The sequence below is a fragment of the Myxocyprinus asiaticus genome, chromosome 17 (assembly GCF_019703515.2).
Source record: "Myxocyprinus asiaticus isolate MX2 ecotype Aquarium Trade chromosome 17, UBuf_Myxa_2, whole genome shotgun sequence".
Taxonomy (NCBI): Eukaryota; Metazoa; Chordata; class Actinopteri; order Cypriniformes; family Catostomidae; genus Myxocyprinus; species Myxocyprinus asiaticus.
This window is the reverse complement of record NC_059360.1, coordinates 33,931,309-33,949,848: the sequence shown is the minus strand read 5'-3', so window position 1 is coordinate 33,949,848 and position 18,540 is coordinate 33,931,309. Positions and strand designations below refer to the sequence as shown.

The window sequence follows — 18,540 nt, the reverse complement described above, 5'->3', positions numbered from 1 at the left end:
TTATTGGAATTAGATAAAAGATAACACATACAAATCATTTTTGCCCTTTATCCCTGAACCAGTTCAAGGGACAGTACGATCAGAATATTGTGATCATGTAGTGTTCTAGTTTTTGTAATATTGCCAGTTGGCCCAAAATCAGTTGATACATTTCTAGCTGGTTTTCAGTGAATTATAAATTGATCTGCCATACAGTATAACATATAAAAGTATCATCCCACAGAACTTTCATGACCTGCTGGTGTTCTTTATTAATGGACTTTAGTATAAGGGGAATAATGCTAAATAATTGTAACATTTATACTGAATTGTTCTAGAGGACACTAAAATCTAAGCTGTTGTGATCACATAGTGTTCTACTTTTTCTGTGATCGATCCAAAATCAGATGATACATGGAAAATTATCCAGGATCAGCATCAAGATAATTGAGGATAAATAATATTGATTATATGTTGTCATTTATACATTTTTATAAATGTATAAATGATATTAACTTGGCCCATATTTGGGTCAATTGTATATAATTGTCCCTAAAAGGTGTCATTAGCTCAATCAACAGCATCTGTTGCATAATATTTATATCCACAAAAGTTAGTTTTGACTTGCCCCTCCTTTTCTTAATAAAAAAAAAAAAAAAAAAAAAAAAAAGCAAAAATCTGGGTTCCAGTGAGGAACTTGGAAGTAAATGGGGCAAATCCGTAAACATTAAAATACTATTTCAAAAGTAAAGAAACAAGAAATAAACAATGTGTGTTAACATGATTTTAATGTGATAAAATCACATACGTTTCTGTTTAAAATTTTAATAAATTTTTAAACTTTGTTGCCATAATGATGTAATGTCAACAAACCCCAAAAAGACTGTAAAAATGACTATTTAAACAACTTTACTCAAATAATACATGACTTTAAAAGAAGGATGTATGTAAGTGCTTTTATAAAATTATAAGATTTACATTTCTGTCTTCAAACCCTCCAAAAATTGGCCCCATTCACTTCCATTGTAAGTGCCTCACTGTAATCTCGATTTTTGCTTTTTTTAAAGAGTCGAATAATAGTCGAATAAATTTTTTGTGATCTACATTATGCCAGAAATGCTGAGCTTAATTTGTTATGAACCCAGAATACTCCATTAAAATGCCCATTGTTGGTGCCAGTTTTGTCTGGCAGCCTCTGATAATATCCAGACTGAGAAAGAAAGACAAAAAACTAAACAAAAAACAGTGATGGATCTTCTGTTTATTGAATGTATCATTGATATTTGTAATAACTTTTTATTGTATAACTCAGAAAGGTTGCTCTTTATTAGTCAGTCATGATCATGAAACACATTCATGCAAATTCTCTGTCTCAATGGGCCCAAAGAAACGCACTGAAAAGATATGACCAAAAAGCTGTCTCAGTCTTGACCTTATATTGTTGGTATTAAGAGCAGAAATAGTCTTTTTCCTGTTATTTTTATCCAAACAACAGCATGCAGTGATTCCGTAGTAGGAATGGTCCAAAACAAAGCACTCCCTTTTAGTTCATGTGCACACAAGTATGTAGAACTCACAAATAACACTGGCTAGTGTGCACAAATTAAATTTTTTCTCAGCATGTGTCTATGAAACGTCCTACATTTTTGACAGTTTTCAGGGATGTTCAGGTTCTAATCCAAGCACAGGACGAAAAAACACACCAATGACTAGAGCAGGCATGTAGAAAGATTCTGTGATAGCACCTTAGTCATTTAAACTTCACATCAGATGGCTGGCCTACATCCCTTTGAATACATGCTTTGAACACTTATTTTAATAGGAGTAGCAGTGCTTTCTACAAACAACATCCTATAGAGCATTGCTGAACACTGCAAATCCCAGACATGCTGCCTTTACACACGTTATTGATTCCTGCTGATTTATTTTCAAATTGTTGCAGCTCCTTTGTGTGTCTGTGCAAAATGTCTAATTTCTGAGACTCTTTAATGTTCTCTTTGACCTTCATTCAGTTATCGCAAGCGTTCTTTGAACTGTAAAAGTTGCATACAGATCCGAATGGTGCATTTTCATCTTAGACTGAGAAAATGCAATTAAGTAGTACTATTTTCATCCATTAATCTTTTTTGCAACCTTTGTTGTTTTCGAACAAAAATATTAATTTGTTTTCAAAAGTACTGCTTATATTATCTACAGTTCTGCAAAAGACCAACAGAAATAGACAACCAATCCAAACACATGCCATTTGAGCAGTACTGGTCTGGGATTCGTTAACAAATAAATTTTGCAGACAAGTGTCACAGATGGATTGACCCAATCAGAGAGAAGAATCATAGACAGTGGGAGGGGCCAATATGATTAAACGATTGACATCAAATTGTAGCAGCAGAGGTAGTCATCTTTGTTCTGTGCAGAGGTTAAATTTATTTAGGCCTATTTCAGACTTGTGTTAACCACATTTTGACTGCATATTCTGCACAGAAACGCCAAGTTGTAAGTGCATTTGACTATTATTATTATTATTTTTTTAGATAAATAAAAACTTGAGTACACAGTAATTGAATGCAGAAGCTGATATAAAAGGCTGTCCCAAACAATGACTAGTTGAATAATAAGTACATCTGGGACTTTCAAAATGTCTTAAATTTCTGCAAGTGTCCGTAAAGCTAAATTTTTCCAGATTCTGACATTGTGATATAGGTCAAAACATTTTTGGAAATTATTTTAAATTAAATTAATTGTATGTGTATTTATCTGCAGTCATTTACTTAAACTAGATCGGAACATGAACGGAAAGTGTTTTTAAGCTACAATAGAACCGGAAGTTTAACATATGTGATGTTATTGGTAGTTATATATTTGACATGAGAGTAGTTTTTGCACTGTGTAGAGGAGGGTATAGCCTGTGGAAGCTTTTTTGTGACAGCAGCAATTGTTTCCTTTGCAGGTTTAAGGCATATGAGGTGTGTTCATCAGTCCAACACACTTCATTAATGAAAACTTCCCCACACACACAAATTTATACACTCACTGTGCACGTATGTGTGTAAATGTCAGAGGTTCTCCTCATCAGAGGTATTGAAGAAGCTGCTGCAGTCACTTGGCTGAAAACAGAACATTTCCATCGACATTGTTTGGTTGAGTTTGCTATGGTTCATGAGAGTTCTCAGTCCAACACTGATGATGTTGAGAGTGATTATTATAACCTAGCAGGTCGCAAATGATGATGCCTATGATAATGGAAGGTCAAGAAGAACGATAGAACAATCATTTGGAGGAATAATGTCCTTGTTCCACAAACTGTAATTATCTTATTTTAGTCTTTGATTCTAGTGGATCTTTCTTCCCTTTTTGGGGTGCAGTTCCTGAGTGGAACTTGTTCTTTTTGAGGATGGGGTCCTGAGGTTTGGATTTGGACTGTGATGGGCATGGAGGTCTTGGCTGCTGTGGTTGTCGTTGCATTTCATTGGCTGCAGGTTGTCGGCGGATGCGCTGGGGTGAGGGGCTATCTGTGCGAGAGGTGGTGAAACTCCGAGGGACAGTAGAAGCTGAGGTACGAGATACAGTAGGTGTGGCGGTCCAACTTCCTTGTGAGCGGGAGGGGCCTAAAGAAGGAGGGTGGGGTGGAAGTTTTTTAGAGGGGTGGAGCTGAGGTTTGGATGGTTGCTGATGGATATTTGTGTGCAAACTTGCAGACTTTTGTATCCTGGTTTTGACAGAACTGTTGGTCCTGTTGGAGAGAGAAAATAATGAGTGGTATTAGGGGAGAGTGAATCAATGTGAATCAATGCAAATGAAACCATGCAACAGAAAGCCAACTGAGCGAATGAACAGAAAAACTTAAAAAGAACCACTCTGATATATGTCTGAATTTTATTGGTAGACATCATGATTGGGTTGCTGATTCCAAGAATGACTAACATGACCTCTCTGAACTGGTTATGCTTGATTTATTTTTAAAGAAATGCATTCTTATGCACAAGTGGTAGTGTAGATTCAAAGGAAAAACATGTAAGTTAGTATGCTGCGCCACCTACCTGTATTGAATAAAAGAGACAGATCTCTGGGTTTGCGGGAGAGTCGTGCTCCATGATTGGTCAGAAAACCCTCTTATGGGCGTGACTGGCCGAGGGATCCTGCTCCTAATTCGCCCTTCTGCTCCTCTCTCTCCTTTAGCGGAGTCATCTGATTGGTGTGTTTCATCCTCAGATGCTGTCGTCGAGGGGGACGGGGAGTGGGAAGAGGCTGAGCGAGAACGAATAAGATGTGTCTGTTTGTGCTCCAGAACGAGACGGGCCAGTTGGTGGTGTCGGCTTTTACGAGTGCGTTGCAACTGCTCTTGACTTGCCTGAGATGATTTGTCCGAGCCGGTTTCCTCCTCAGACACAAGCATGGGAATGCGGCTCCGCCTTATTGGAGTTACAACTTTCTCATCTTTTACTTCAGAATCTCTCTTTTGTTCCGGGGTCAGAGGAGGACACTCTTCCTGTTCCAGCTGGTCTACTTCTGGTTTGACGCTGACTGGTTTGACTTCCATTTTGGTTTCCGTGGAGTGGGCTTCCTTAGGGACAATAGCTGTAGTGTTGAGCTGGTTATGTGACTGGGCTACAAACAGAGAATCTGCTTCCTCTTTACCACTCTTACTTGATTTTTCTTTCTCCGATTCTTCAGCCTCTCTGTCATTCTCTCTTTCACTTTCTTCCTTTTCCTTATCATTTCCTTCCTTTTCCTCCTCAGCTTCACATACTTTCCTGCTCTTATCTTCCCTTTCTACTGTAACCTGCCCACTATTGCTCTCTTTGTCCTCTCCTTCACTGACCCCTTTTCGTTCCTCCTCCTCCTCTTTCCCTCCACCAGACTCTTCACGCTCTGTAGATGCCACCTCATCCAGACCAGATGGACGGTGTTTGGCTGTCATGACATTGAGATGCGTCGTCTCAGCAATGTGGATGAAAGTTTGTTCTACCTTGGTGAACGGCGGCGAGGAAGAACCACTAGTGATCACAGCTGCAGCTGTCATGATGATAGGCCTGGGTTCTGATTTAATGATGGAGCAGATAGTACCAGGATTTGATTCATCCGGTATGGGTCGCTCTCCCTGAGGAGTTAATGCGGCAAGAGTACCCTGTCCATCTCCAGGTGAAACCTGCCCATTGCCAGTGGAGACGAGAACTAGGGTGCGCGAGCCCTCTTCCTGGTCGTGATCCCGGTGTGCAGGGGCGAGCAAGGTGGACGCAGCACCCTCTGGGCTTCCCTCACTACTGCGAGGGCTTCCATCACTGCCTGATCCTCCCGTCTTTGTGCCTTCCTCTCTAAGATCGTTAAACATCAACACACCAGACATGAAGTCCACTCGCTTCAGGCGTGTTTGTGAGCAGGATGGCAAACATTCAGCCACTGCGGCCTCCTGCAGAAATTAGACAAAAAAAATCAGTGGAATAATGCTAAAAGACGTTGGGCTCTATTGTCGTGACCACGCTAGGCTACATCTGTGCGCAATGTCTTTTCCAATTTTTATGAGAGCGCTAATTCTAAGCCCAATTTTCGTGCCAGCGCAAAGTGCAAGTAGCCATGGGTGGGAATGTTTGCTCTATCTGTGCAAAGCACAATTTCCTGTTTTCCTGAGAAATAGGTAATTGCGCTAAGACTAGGGGTGTAAAACAATATTGTATCGTATTGTATCGTGTGATACACCGCTCACTATACAATACCATATGTATTGTACGATACATAAACAAACACATTGTAGTGTAATTTATACCAGGCAACGCAACATCGAGAGCTGCGGAACAGTGTCCTCCCATGAGAGGCGGCGCTGAACAACAGAGGAAAATAGAACAACACACTCACAGTACATACAGTAAGCGAGAAGTTCGATGGCAAACGGCAAGTAGATTGTACTGTAGCGGTACAGCTTGTTGAATTTGCCAAACAATAGTGTCATGTCCTGGTGCTGCAGTACATCATGTCGTTTTATTTACGGCGACATCACTGCGCAAATCGGTGGATTTGTGAGGCAGAAACAGCAATTTAACAGCTGCCTCTCCCAACCAACACTGAGCGTGACATGCACAGCAAGATGCACATAAGTTATGAGTCATGACTATCAAAAAACAGCTTATTAAAAAAAAGACAAGGTAAGAAACCCGCAATTACATGAGACTTATAATTATTTGCTTTTGACTTGACAAAATGTAAACAGTTTTGAGAACAACACTTGCACACATATTATAAGCCAGTAATAATGGCAGTAAAGTTTACATGCAAAGTGAAACGGGGAAGAGGGCAAAAAATTACATGTGTTTTCTCTAACTCTCTCTGAAGGAGGAAGCAGGAGCCAGATAACAATCCACGTAAGTGTCTTTATTTTCACAATACTTTGCAGTATCACACACTGTTTGCTTTTCAGCAACACACACCCCAGACTCTGCTGCGTGCATCTCTCTCTCTCTCCTCCGGTGGTTCAAACAGCCTTTTTATCCCTCCCAGCTCTCAATACAAACACAAACAGCTGTCAGAGATAATATCCCACAGGTGTCAATCCTTACCGTTCTTCATCTCTCGGCCTCGCTCTCCACAGATGTCGCTCGGCCACGCCCACATCACCAAAGTGTGCCAATCAGTTTTTGTTCAAGCTAAATAATATTGGATTATGTACATATATCGTAGAACCAGAGGTCACGTTCCTCTCAATTTCTTTTTCCACCACTAAATTACATTGAACGTCATGGTTACTGGTGTAACCTCCGTTCCCTGATGGAGGGAACGAGACGTTGGTGTCGATGTAGTGACACTAGAGGACACTAGGGGTCACTCTTGGGAGCCCGAGACACCTCTAGTCTTTGATAAAAGGCCAATGAAAATTGGCGAGTGGTATTTGCATGCCACTCCCCCGAACATACGGGTATAAAAGGAGCTGGTATGCAACCACTCATTCAGGTTTTACGCTGAGGAGCCGATATAAGGTCCGGCCATTTCAGCGGGTAGTTTGGCGTTGTGGCAGGAGGGACCAACGTCTCGTTCCCTCCATCAGGGAACGGAGGTTACACCAGTAACCATGACGTTCCCTATCTGTCACTCACTCGACGTTGGTGTCGATGTAGTGACACTAGGGGTCCCTATACAAAACGCCACAAGGCTGAACTGTGTTACGTGAACTGGCGGTGTGTGGTGGGCAGACTTGCTGTGTGCCTCATAGCCAGCACACCAGGTCGACACGTAACCTCCCCCAACACAGTTATGAGTGTCGAACGGCCCTTTTTGGGGACAAGTCGACTACCCAGAGATAGAGACAGGCTTAACCCAGTCGTGGCCTCTTTCCCCTTCTCTTTTTCCACTCCCTAAAAAAGAAGGGGGATTATCCGACTGGGCCGCCAGGTCTAGTCGGGGGGTGTCCCTCCCAAGGGGAGGACACCGCGGAGACCACACCTCGCCCCAAGAGAGGGGGGGATATTTAAGTGGAAGAATACATCACATGGTCTTTCCAACCATGTGGAGAGCCTTCAAGGTAGATCCTACCCAATGGGGGAGGAGTTACTACAACATGGAGACTGAGGGGCTCTGCCCAAGGAAGACGCAGTTTGCCAGTAGGGAAACGAACTAGCGGAAGATATAGATCGCATGGGGTTAGCCTTACAGGGAACCGCCACATGCGGAGCACCTACCCCAGAACAGGGCTCTTAGTTAGCACGTGTACTGGGCCGGCAGTGAGTCTCTCCGAAAACTCGACTGCCACAGGGCTCGGAGGAAGTCAACCAGGGAACAACTTTTGTGAACACTACTGGGAATTAACAGCACACGTCTTCAGCTCAAAAGGAGGTGGAAGGCGCTATGTGCAAGCGATACACCCAGCCGGCTATCCCGGGCTTATCCGCTTGTGTTGCGTGCCACTACCTGGGACCAAACCGGTTCCACCCGGAGGTTGTAGAACCTTGCAAAGGTGTTGGGTGTTGCCCAGCCCGCTGCTCTGCAATGTCTGTTAGAGAGGCACCTCTGGCCAGGGCCCAAGAAGCCGCTACACCACGGGTAGAATGGGCTCGTAGCCCTACCGGGGGCGGCATGTTTTGGGCGAGACATGCCATAGTTATGGCGTCAATGAGCCAGTGGGCGATCCTCTGCTTGGAGACAGCACTTCCTTTCCGCTGTGCACCAAAGCAGACAAAGAGCTGCTCAGAGATTCTAAAGCTCTGGGTGCGATCCAAATAGATGCGTAAAGCGCGCACCGGACACAGCAACGACAGGGCTAGGTCTGCCTCCTCCTGGGGCAGCGCTTGCAGGTTCACCACCTGGTCTCTAAAAGGAGTGGTGGGAACCTTGGGCACATAGCCCGGTCGGGGGTCTCAGGATCACGTGAGAATAGCCCGGACTGAACTCCAGGCATGTTTCACTGACAGAGAACGCTTGCAGGTCACCTACCCTCTTGATGGAAGTGAGCGCAGTCAGGAGGGCAGTCTTCAAGGAGAGTGCCTTAAGCCCGGCTGACTGCAAAACTCAAAGGGGGCTCTCTGTAGACCCTGAAAAACTACAGAGGTCCGATGAGGGAACAAGGCGTGGCCTGGAGGGATTCAGCCTCCTGGCGCCTCTTAGGAACCTGATGATCAGATCATGCTTCCCTAAGGACTTACTGTCGACTGCGTCATGGTGTGCTGCTATGGCAGCAACGTACACCTTCAAGGTGGAAGGGGACAGCCTCCCTTCCAACCTCTCTTGCAGGAAGGAAAGCACTGATCTGACTGTGCACCTCTGGGGGTCTTCCTGATGGGAAGAACACCACTTAGCGAACAGACACCACTTAAAGGCATACAGGCGCCTCGTAGAGGGAGCCCTAGCCTGAGTGAACGTGTCTACCACCGCAGGTGGGAGACAGCTTAGGTCTTCCGCGTCCCGTCCAGGGGCCAGACATGGAGATTCCAGAGGTCTGGGCGCGGGTGCCGGATGGTGCCCCTTCCCTGAGAAAGAAGGGCCTTTCTCAGGGGAATTTGCCCGGGGGAGCTGTCACGAGGAGCGTGAGGTCCAAGCACCACGTCTGGGCGGGCCAGTAGGGTGCTTACCAGGACGACCTTCTCCTCGTCCTCCCTGACCTTGCACAGGGTCTGTGCGAGCAGGCTCACTGGGGAAAACGCATATTTGCGAATGCCAGGGGACCAGCTGTGTGCCAGCGCGTCTATGCCGAGGAAGGCCTCGGTGAGGGCGTACCAGAGCGGGCAGTGGGAGGATTCTTGGGAGGCGAACAGGTGCACCTGTGCCTGACTGAATCGACTCCAAATCAGCTGGACCACCTGAAGGTGGAGTCTCCACTCTCCCTTGAGGGTAACCTGTTGTTACGGCGCGTCCGCCGAAGTGTTGAGGTTGCCCGGGACGTGAGTGGCTTGCAGTGACTTGGTGCTGCTAACTCCGTTGGAGGAGACGGCGGGCGAGTTATGACATACAGCGGGAGCGCAGACCGCCTTGGCGGTTGACATATGCTACCGCTGCCTTGCTGTCTGTCCGAACTAGCAGGTGCTTGCCCTGGATCAACGGCCGGAACCTCTGCAGGGCGAGCAGAATTGCCAGTAACTCGAGGCAGTTGATGTGCCAACGCAGCTGCGGACCCGTCTAGAGGCCGGCGGCTGCGTGCCCGTTGCCAACAGCGCCCCAGCCCATTTTGGAGGCGTCTGTCGTGACCACGACGCGCCTGGAGACCAGTTCTAGCGGAACACCTGCTCGTGGAAACGAGAGGTCGGTCCATGGGCTGAAAAGACGGTGACAGACCGACGTAATGGCCACGCGGTGTGCCCCGTGGCGCCATGCCCGTCTCGGGACTCGAGTCTGGAGCCAGTGCTGAAGCGGCCTCATATGCATCAACCCGAGCGGGGTGGCCACCGCCGAGAACGCCATATGCCCCAGGAGCCTCTGAAAATGTTTCAGTGGAACCGCTGTTTTCTGTTTGAACGCCTTCAAACAGGCCAGCACCGACTGGGCGCGCTCGTTCGTAAGGTGCGCCGTCAAGGAGACTGAGTCCAACTCCAAACCGAGAAAAGAGATGCTCTGAACCGGGAGGAGCTTGCTCTTTTCCCAGCTGACCCGAAGCCCTAGTCGGCTGAGGTGTGAGAGCACCAGGTCCCTGTGTGCGTATAACCCGTCTCGAGAGTGAGCTAGGATTAGCCAGTCGTCGAGATAGTTGAGAATGCGAATGCCCACCTCCCTTAACGGGGCAAGGGCAGCCTCTGCGATCTTCGTAAAGATGCGAGAAGACAGGGACAGGCCGAAAGGGAGGACTTGTACCGATACGCCTGACCCTCGAATGCAAACCGCAGGAAGGGTCTGTGTCGAGGAAGGATCGAGACGTGAAAGTACGCATCCTTCGGGTCTACCGCCGCGAACCAATCTTGATGCCGGACGCTCGCTAGAATGCGTCTTTGCGTCAGCATCTTGAACGGGAGTCTGTGTAAGGCCCGGTTCAGTACTCGCAGGTCCAAGATTGGCCGCAACCCACCGCCTTTTTTCGGTACAATGAAGTAGGGGCTGTAAAACCCCTTCTTCATCTCGGCTGGAGGGACAGGTTCTATCGCGTCCTTCCGTAGGAGGGTAGCGATCTCCGCGCAAGGTAGCAGCGTTTCCATCTTTCACCAAGGTGAAGTGGACACCGCTGGACCTGGGCGGATGCCCAGCGAAGTGAATCGTGCAGCCAAGTCGGACGGTCCGGACCAGCCCTCGCGACGGACTGGAAAGCGCAAGCCATGCGTCTGAGTTCCGCGCAAGGGGGACCAAAGGGACAATGTCATCGGATGTACCGGCGGGTGGGGCCTCGCGGCGGGGCGGAGCTTGAGGTGCCACACCACATCGTGGCCGTGCTAAGTCCGAGGACATCGAAGCACTTACCTGGCTCCTTGTGACCACCCCCGGAACAGCCTGGGACGGGGGAGGAAGAGGCCTGTCCTCATGACCCGTGGAGACTGTCACATCGGGGGCGGATTTGTGCCACAGCTGGGCGCTCAGAGCGGGAAACCGCCGCTGGAGCACCAACCTGCCAAATGGAGTGGTGGACGGTGGTCGTGATGCCAGCCGTACACACCGAATATGTGACCCAGGGAACAAGGAAACCACTCTTGCGGAGCTCTCGAGTACTGCAGCCACTTGGGCATGCAGCGCAATTAAATGCAAAAGGTAACAAAAAGAAGATCTGCTTACCAGCTCCAGAGCAGCGGGTTTCGTTGTCCCTGGGTCGCCCGTCTCAGGGGCGCTTCGAAGACCTCCGTGGGTTCTTCGGTGCCGGCTGTGAGACGGGTGGCGTCGGCTTCCTGCGGTGGGCTCCATGCCGGGGCCGGGCCAGAGGAGCGGGCTGCGGCGGAGCCGGTGCAGTCACCGCAGGGGGACGCCCTCGGCGATGAGTAGATGGGGGGATCTTGAGCCATGCCGGGGCAGGACAAGCCGGCTAGCATCCATCTACTGCTCTACCATCGAGAACTGCTGGGCAAAGTCCTCGACGGTGTCGCCGAATAGGCCCGCCTGGAAAATGGGGGCAGCAAGGAATCGTGTCCTGTCGGCCTCACCCATCTCGACCAGGTTGAGCCAAAGGTGGCGCTCCTGGACCACTAGTGTGGCCATCGTCCGCCCGAGAGACCGCGCCGTGACCTCCGTCGCTTGGAGAGCGAGGTCGGTCGCCGAGCGCAGTTCCTGCATCAATCCCGGGGTGGAACTACCCTCGTGCAGTTCCTTTAGCGCCTTGGCGGACTTGCAGGAGAGCCATGGCGTGCAGGGCGGAGGCGGCTTGTCCAGCAGCGCCGTAGGCTTTGACCGTCAGAGACAACGTAAACCTACAGGCCTTGGACGGGGGCTTTGGGCACCCACGCGGGCATAGGTGCACCGCGAGCGCCTTTATTTACCGGGGGATTGCCGAATAACCCTTGGCCGCCCCACCATCGAGGGTAGTGAGAGCGGGGAAGCTGAAAAGATCGGGACCGGGCAGTAAAAGGTGCCTCCCGCGACCTTGTCAGCTCTTCATGCACTTCCGGGAAGAAAGGAACGGGGCGGGGCGTGGCTTTGAGCAGCGCCGCGAGCCCAGGAACCAATCACAGAGCCGCGAGGGTTCAGGGAAGAGCGGTGAAATCCACTCTAACCGACGCTCACGGCTGTCCGGGAAAGCATGTCGTCATCTCCGCATCAGCCTGTGACTGGGCGATCGACCCCGAAGGGAGGAGCCCAGCCGAGGCTTCCGACTGGACGAGCCCGCTCTCCGATGCTGCGCTCGAGAGCTCATCACTTTCGCGGGCTCCGAATAAGAGGTCGAACTCGCCGTGAGACGAGCCGGCGGACTCACCCGGAAGCCCGATCGGGGCAGACGAGTGTGCTGGGGAATGGGAGGTCCGCGGGGGGATACCCGGCGGAGGCGGTCCCATTGGGGTCCCCAAATCGCCCCCAGTGCTAGCCGCGCTGGCCTCAAACCCGTGGGTAAAAGGACCGAGGCGGGAGCCTCTGGGGTGGCTCGCTTCCTTACGAAGGCGAGCCGCAACCGCAACGTTGCCATGGACACATTCTCGCAATGAGAATGTGACCATCCACGAACGCTGTCTCCGCGTGAGCAGTGCCCAGACACGAAAGACAGTGATCGTGACCGTTAGAAGGCGAGAGATAACGAGCACAACCAGGAATAACACACAATCGGAAAAGCATCTTTAAAAAGACGCGTCTTTAAAAAGACGTTCCGTGTGTGCGCTCTTTTAGAGAAATATATACTCTTTTAGAGGGGAAAAATGCTCTTTCAGAAAATATACTCTCTAGTTTTTCTGCCGAAGCGCCCAGGGGCATTCTCTGCAGTGCACCAGTGCAGAGGAGGGAGAAGCCGCTGAAATGCGCCGTCAGATCCAGCAGGTGAATGAACAGTAGTATTCAGCTCAATGAGCAAGACCGTTCGGCTCCGAAGAGAAAATCTGAATGAGTGGTTGCATACCAGCTCCTTTTATACCCGTATGTTCGGGGGAGTGGCATGCAAATACCACTCGCCAATTTTCATTGGCCTTTTATCAAAGACCAGAGGTGTCTCGGGCTCCCAAGAGTGAACCCTAGTGTCCTCTAGTGTCACTACATCGACACCAACGTCGAGTGAGTGACAGATAGGGAAAGGAGTTTTTTTCCTTGCTACAGTCACTTCAGCTTGTTTACAGGGGGCTTTCAGACAGCAAGGCATGATTTTCTAGAACGCTGCTTTGAAACTATGTATATTGTGAAAGTGCTATAGAAATATAAATGACAAGAGTGTAGACAAACTTATTTTCTCAAGAATAACATGAAAACTGTGATATTATATTAGTCATATTATTATTTTTTCAACAATCAAACAAAATAAATGTAGTGCTGTTGTTTAAGTTACTTAGAGCTCTGCTTTTTGTTGCCAATGTCAGACACTTTTGTGGCATTTATGAGGCTATGCATTGTATCGTGAAATTTGTGTATCGTTGTATAAAGTCAATGTCCAAACTCTGAAAATACAGTGGAACATCAAATTATGTCCATGACGATCACTACTGTAGCCATTTTATTAAACAAATATTTATGAGATTTGTGTTAATCTATCTTTAGGTCATGTTCTTTTTTTTTTTCAATTATTATAATTATTATGTTAATATTAACAATTGTATTTATTATCTCATTTGTATTGGTATTTTCCCTCCTGTTGTCCTAGAGTGATTTTTAAGTCTGCAAAAGGGGTCAGTGGAAGAAGTTGGAGAGAGTAAAATGTTTGGATTTGGTATGATTTTTTTGACCACTTTGTTATTTTGATTATATTTTCATTTCGTTTTAAGTGTAACTTGAATTTAGAATTTTTTTGTGTTTCAATAAATAAATTAAATAGTTTTTAAGTCAAAATCGAGCAGTAGAAGTGAACTGCATTCTGATACAATCACTGTTAATACTAGCCATGATTTGTCTGTCAGTAGATGAAAATTATCAATAATACTTACATTCTCTTTAATGTAATGGAGCGTAAATCCAAATCCTGACGAGAACCACATTTTCCATGCGCATAAAAGGAGCGTGTCACTGTTGTAGAAATATGCCTGACATTCAACAAGGATGCAGTTAATGCACAAAAGAATGCAAGTCCATATTTCTGTTCTTCTTATTCATTGCGGACAGTACATTTACACTACCAACTTCTTATGATCGTGCTGTCTTTGTTTATATTGCACTTGACCCAGCCCATTAGCGCTTTGCATGTGCAATTTGGCCAAAAGCACTTGCGCCTAGACTTAGCGCGTGCTTGCACGAAAATCTCAAAACTTCCTGGCCATGCCCATAGACTTTGCAGTTATGACTTATGGCATAGCACTGCGCTTAGTGCTAGAGCTCTTAAAATAGGACCTGTTGAGTTAAAGGTGAAGTGGGTTTCGTATCCCAGCTTAATATGCCGAGACAACTATAAGTAAGGGGGCTTTTACACTGGCAGTTTAGTCCAAAACAGAGCACGGTTCGCATGAAAAAAATGGTAATATGAAAGCTGTTTTACGAACCGAAGAGCAGACCATGGTACCGCACCCAAGACTACATGTAGGATGTGGTATGAGCTCGGTTGCAATGGAACTGTGGCATGGTTCGCATGAGTGAGAACGCAACATGTACTAGGGTCTGCACTTATTCAAAAAGTAAATAACTACAGCATGTGTTTTTGCCGATTTACAGTAAGCATGATGAGATAATCAGTTGCGCGACAAACAAAGGCGCAAGTGTCATTCACTCTGGTGCACATAATGGAACCAAATGAATAAAAAACACAAATATAGCGACTGGCGTTGTGTTCTCCATCATGTGTTCATTTGTGATGAGTTGATGATGGAAAAGCGAAAAAATCATAAGTGAGTCTGAAACTAGACCAATTCTGCGGGAGTGCCAGGAACAATAGCACTCAGATTCTGACCGCAGAAAACGTGCCCAGTACGAAAACCACCTAAGCCATTCACAGGTTGATGTCCCTGAAAAGTGTAAACACTATAGCTCTGTGGTGTTATCTAAACATTCCTTGTTTTGTTTGAGAATCCCAACAAATAAATGAGTTTGGGGCTGTACTATATGTTTGCTGGATCAATAGAAAACAGGGAAGTGTTCAGAAATCCTGTTTGAAAAGTGACATTTTTGCATTTAGTGGTGCAGAAAGTACACATTTTACCAACAATTTATATTTACAACAAACTTAGTTAATGGCAACAAACAACCCCATTAAAAACAGTTCTTCTCATGCACAGCTGACAGTGAGAAAAAAAAGAACTCTTCAGTCATTTTCCAGATCATTTACTTGTGATTTGGTTGTATACAAGCTTTGAAGGATTGTCTTTTTAGAATGACATACATGGTTAAAAAGGCACAAACGTCCATTGTACAGTGTTATATTTTCTCTCTCTCTCTCTCTCTCTTTTCTTTTAAGATTTAGCCCATTTGTGATTTCAAGTGTAGACTCAAAAACATTATTTACAGCACAGACACAGAAACAGTGAATGAGGAATGTGTTAGTAGAGCAGCCTGTTTAAATGCTGTATTTGTCCAAAGAGTTACGATTTACAAAAGCCTAAAATACATGCTTGTACATATTACAAGTCTACTATTCAGTCTATATAATGTTTATTGCAATAAAAAGCTATTTTGTGAAAGACTCTTGCTGTTGAAGGTTGACCTTGATTCACACAAATAATACGTCTATGAGTGAACTGCGATCAACTGATGGTTAACATTAAAAGCATTAAAAAGTCCATTGCATGATATAAATTTTGACTCCGAAAATTGCTTAAAACTGATTAACAATACTGATCTTTGAGCTGCCACCCACACATTTCTGTTTTTAGGCTTTTCTCAATATGCTTTTAAATAAAGTAAAAATAATTGTTTATCTTATTGTTTATGTAATTATTTACCTATTTACCTTTGTATTTTAAATTGACAATGCTAAACAGTTTATGGGGATAAACATCCTTGTTAGAGGTCTGCAACCCGCCCCGGGCCCGACGGGACCCGAGAACCTCGGGTTCGGGTCAGGTTTGTAATTTATGAAAAAATAAACAGGCTTACTGAACTTGTTTCGAGCACTCGCTCTCACTCATAGACACGCACGAACTGACGAGTTAGGGGCCGGTCATACCAAATGTATTTTTGCGCGCGTCTGTTCTGTTTTCTCATTGTTTAAACACACACTGGACGAATGTCTTTGACTGTTGCACTGCATCTCGCTTTTTCTTCAGCATCTCGTGCATGACCGTCATTTTTTTTAATACCATGTCAAGTTAAAAGAACTTTAAAAGAATGTTAAAAGAATGCTTTTTTCCCCTTCTCCTCTAGTGAATTAAGGGGCTGCCGTGCCTTGTTAAAACTGTGTGTGTTTACTGTTTCAGTACTGTATGCTTACATAAAATATAGCCTATAGCAACAGTACTTGCTAGAAGAAGAAAATAGATAGTAAGCAATTTTGGGTTCGGGTTAACATTCTGTCTAATATCTCCTTTTGTGTTCCACAGAAGAAAGAATGCCATTTTAGTTTGGAACAACATGGTGGTAAGTTTTGTTGACAGAATTTTCATTATTCCTGTCAACACGCACTAAATCTATCCCAGTGTGGAAATGTAATAATAACAATTTCCTTAATTAGAAAATGTACTGAATTTAATTTGATAGATAAAAAAGATCTTGTCTTTTTTAGATTAAAATGTGGTCTTACCACAGTAATAAACACTCTTTGGACCAACAATCCCACTTACTATTATGCTGCATACTGAATAAAAACTACATGTTTGGTTACTACTGAGATACTGTGTCTCTATTTACAGCCATTCAGTCTGCGTTCATCCTCTTGGTTAGGAAGACACTTGGATCAGCTGTCTCACACTGTTCAGACTACACAGACTCTTCAGAACATACAAGTTACAATACATTGGTGACTCCAGATAAATAGTGATTTGTGTAAATTGCATTAAAACACTGAAAGAAGCACAGACAACTGGAGCCAACTGCAAGGAACACTGAAAAGTTTTTTGGATCTGATTGGGTGATTTGGGTCTCAAAGCCAAAATTAAAGAGGCCCTATTATGCTTTTTGGGATTTTACCTTTCCTTTATTGTGTAATATAGCTGTTTGTGCATGTAAAAGGTCTGCAAAGTTACAAAGCACAAAGTCCACAACTCCACGCCAAAGGGAGTTACCCTCTCCCACAGAAAACACTGCTTCTGAACTGCCTGAACTGCCTGGTTTGCAATCCAGCCATTACTTTCGTAACATAGCTACATCACTATGTAACACATTTGCATAATGCCCGCCTAAGGGCTACTTAGCCTCTGGAGCTGAAACTCAGTTATGGTAAGGGGCGTTACATTTCCGACACACACTCTAAGCAGTTGACCAATCACAACAGACTAGGCCAGCTGACCAATCTGAGCAGACTGGGCTTTTCGGAAAGTGGGGCATTAAAGAAACAGGAGCTAAAACAGAGCATTTCAGACAGAGGGTGAAAAGAGGTGCTGCAGCAATGTACAGTATGAGAAAAATAATGTGATTTTTAAACATTAAAGCATGTAAACCTATTCTAGTAGACCTCCAAAATAAAATTATGAACCTGTACATGAGCATAATATGGGCTCTTTAAAATAATCAAGTTTCGTATTAGTGTATTTCGTTTTCATATGCATGTATTTTGTATGTATGTTTTTCGACCCTCAGGGTTTGTTGCAGTTGGCCCCAATGAGGCAAGAAAAGTTCAAGCTGAAGTGTATCATTTTGTCTGTTAAAGTACTTTCTCCTATCCCAGCTTAATGTTCAGAGACAACTACAAATATGCCATTTGTAGGCTGACTTCCCAAAAGGTGTAAACACTCTTGCTCGGTGGTGCTATCAAAACATTGCCCTGTTTGTTTGAGCATTTTCTCAACCAATGGCTGTAAAGCAGTCATTATATTTCCAATTCTGTTTGGTGACACTAGTGGCCTCTACAAATTGGTTCACATATGCATTGATATCCAGCATTGAGTAATAGCAGTTTAATACCAGAGGCATGAATTTTAAGTGAAGCATTATTATACCGACAATTCATAATCAATCAAACTTTTCAAGCGTTTCTCTCATAGATATGTATATATATCCTTACATTTGAACTCAGTGGCTGCGGCTGAATGATCCTACAGTACATATACAGCAATGATTCCCATGTTAATGCTACTTCAAGTTTCCTGTGTGTCACAGGAAATATCTTAGGTGTGACCTTTCTCTATGTCCTTACAATGCACTGATGCTGCCTGGCTGCATTCAATAGCTTGTTTATGCATTGATTTATGTGACACAGCTATTATAACTTTAAATACTGAAGTAGCATGTCAAGTCAATTGCCAGAAGAGAACAGAAAGGCAACATTCATTTGCTGAATGATAAAATTCAGTCAAGTTCAAATCCCTGCAAATGAGTTTCGAACCTCACATGCATGTGTTATAAAAAGAGGCTCAGTCTTTCTAACACACAACTATTGCCTGGAGCTCTATTGCACTTTGATACATGGTATATTTCCATTCCAGAATTTAATTAGTTACCAACATCACTTCATCAGCTAGGAGCAAG

The 18,540-nt window shown here is 45.4% G+C and overlaps 1 protein-coding gene across 1 annotated transcript in view; it reads right to left on the bottom strand.

Moving 5' to 3' along the window:
* Positions 1 to 1,234: 1,234 nt before the first annotated feature.
* LOC127455576 (tau-tubulin kinase 1-like) overlaps positions 1,235 to 18,540 on the bottom strand; it is a 48,954-nt gene continuing 31,648 nt past the window's right edge. The window contains exons 14-15 of the mRNA XM_051723587.1: positions 4,017 to 5,386; positions 1,235 to 3,709 (exon numbers count right to left, since the gene is read on the bottom strand). Of these exons, the coding sequence (XP_051579547.1) occupies positions 3,286 to 3,709; positions 4,017 to 5,386 (1,794 nt within the window). The 3' untranslated portion in view covers positions 1,235 to 3,285. The remainder of the gene's footprint in view (positions 3,710 to 4,016; positions 5,387 to 18,540) is intronic.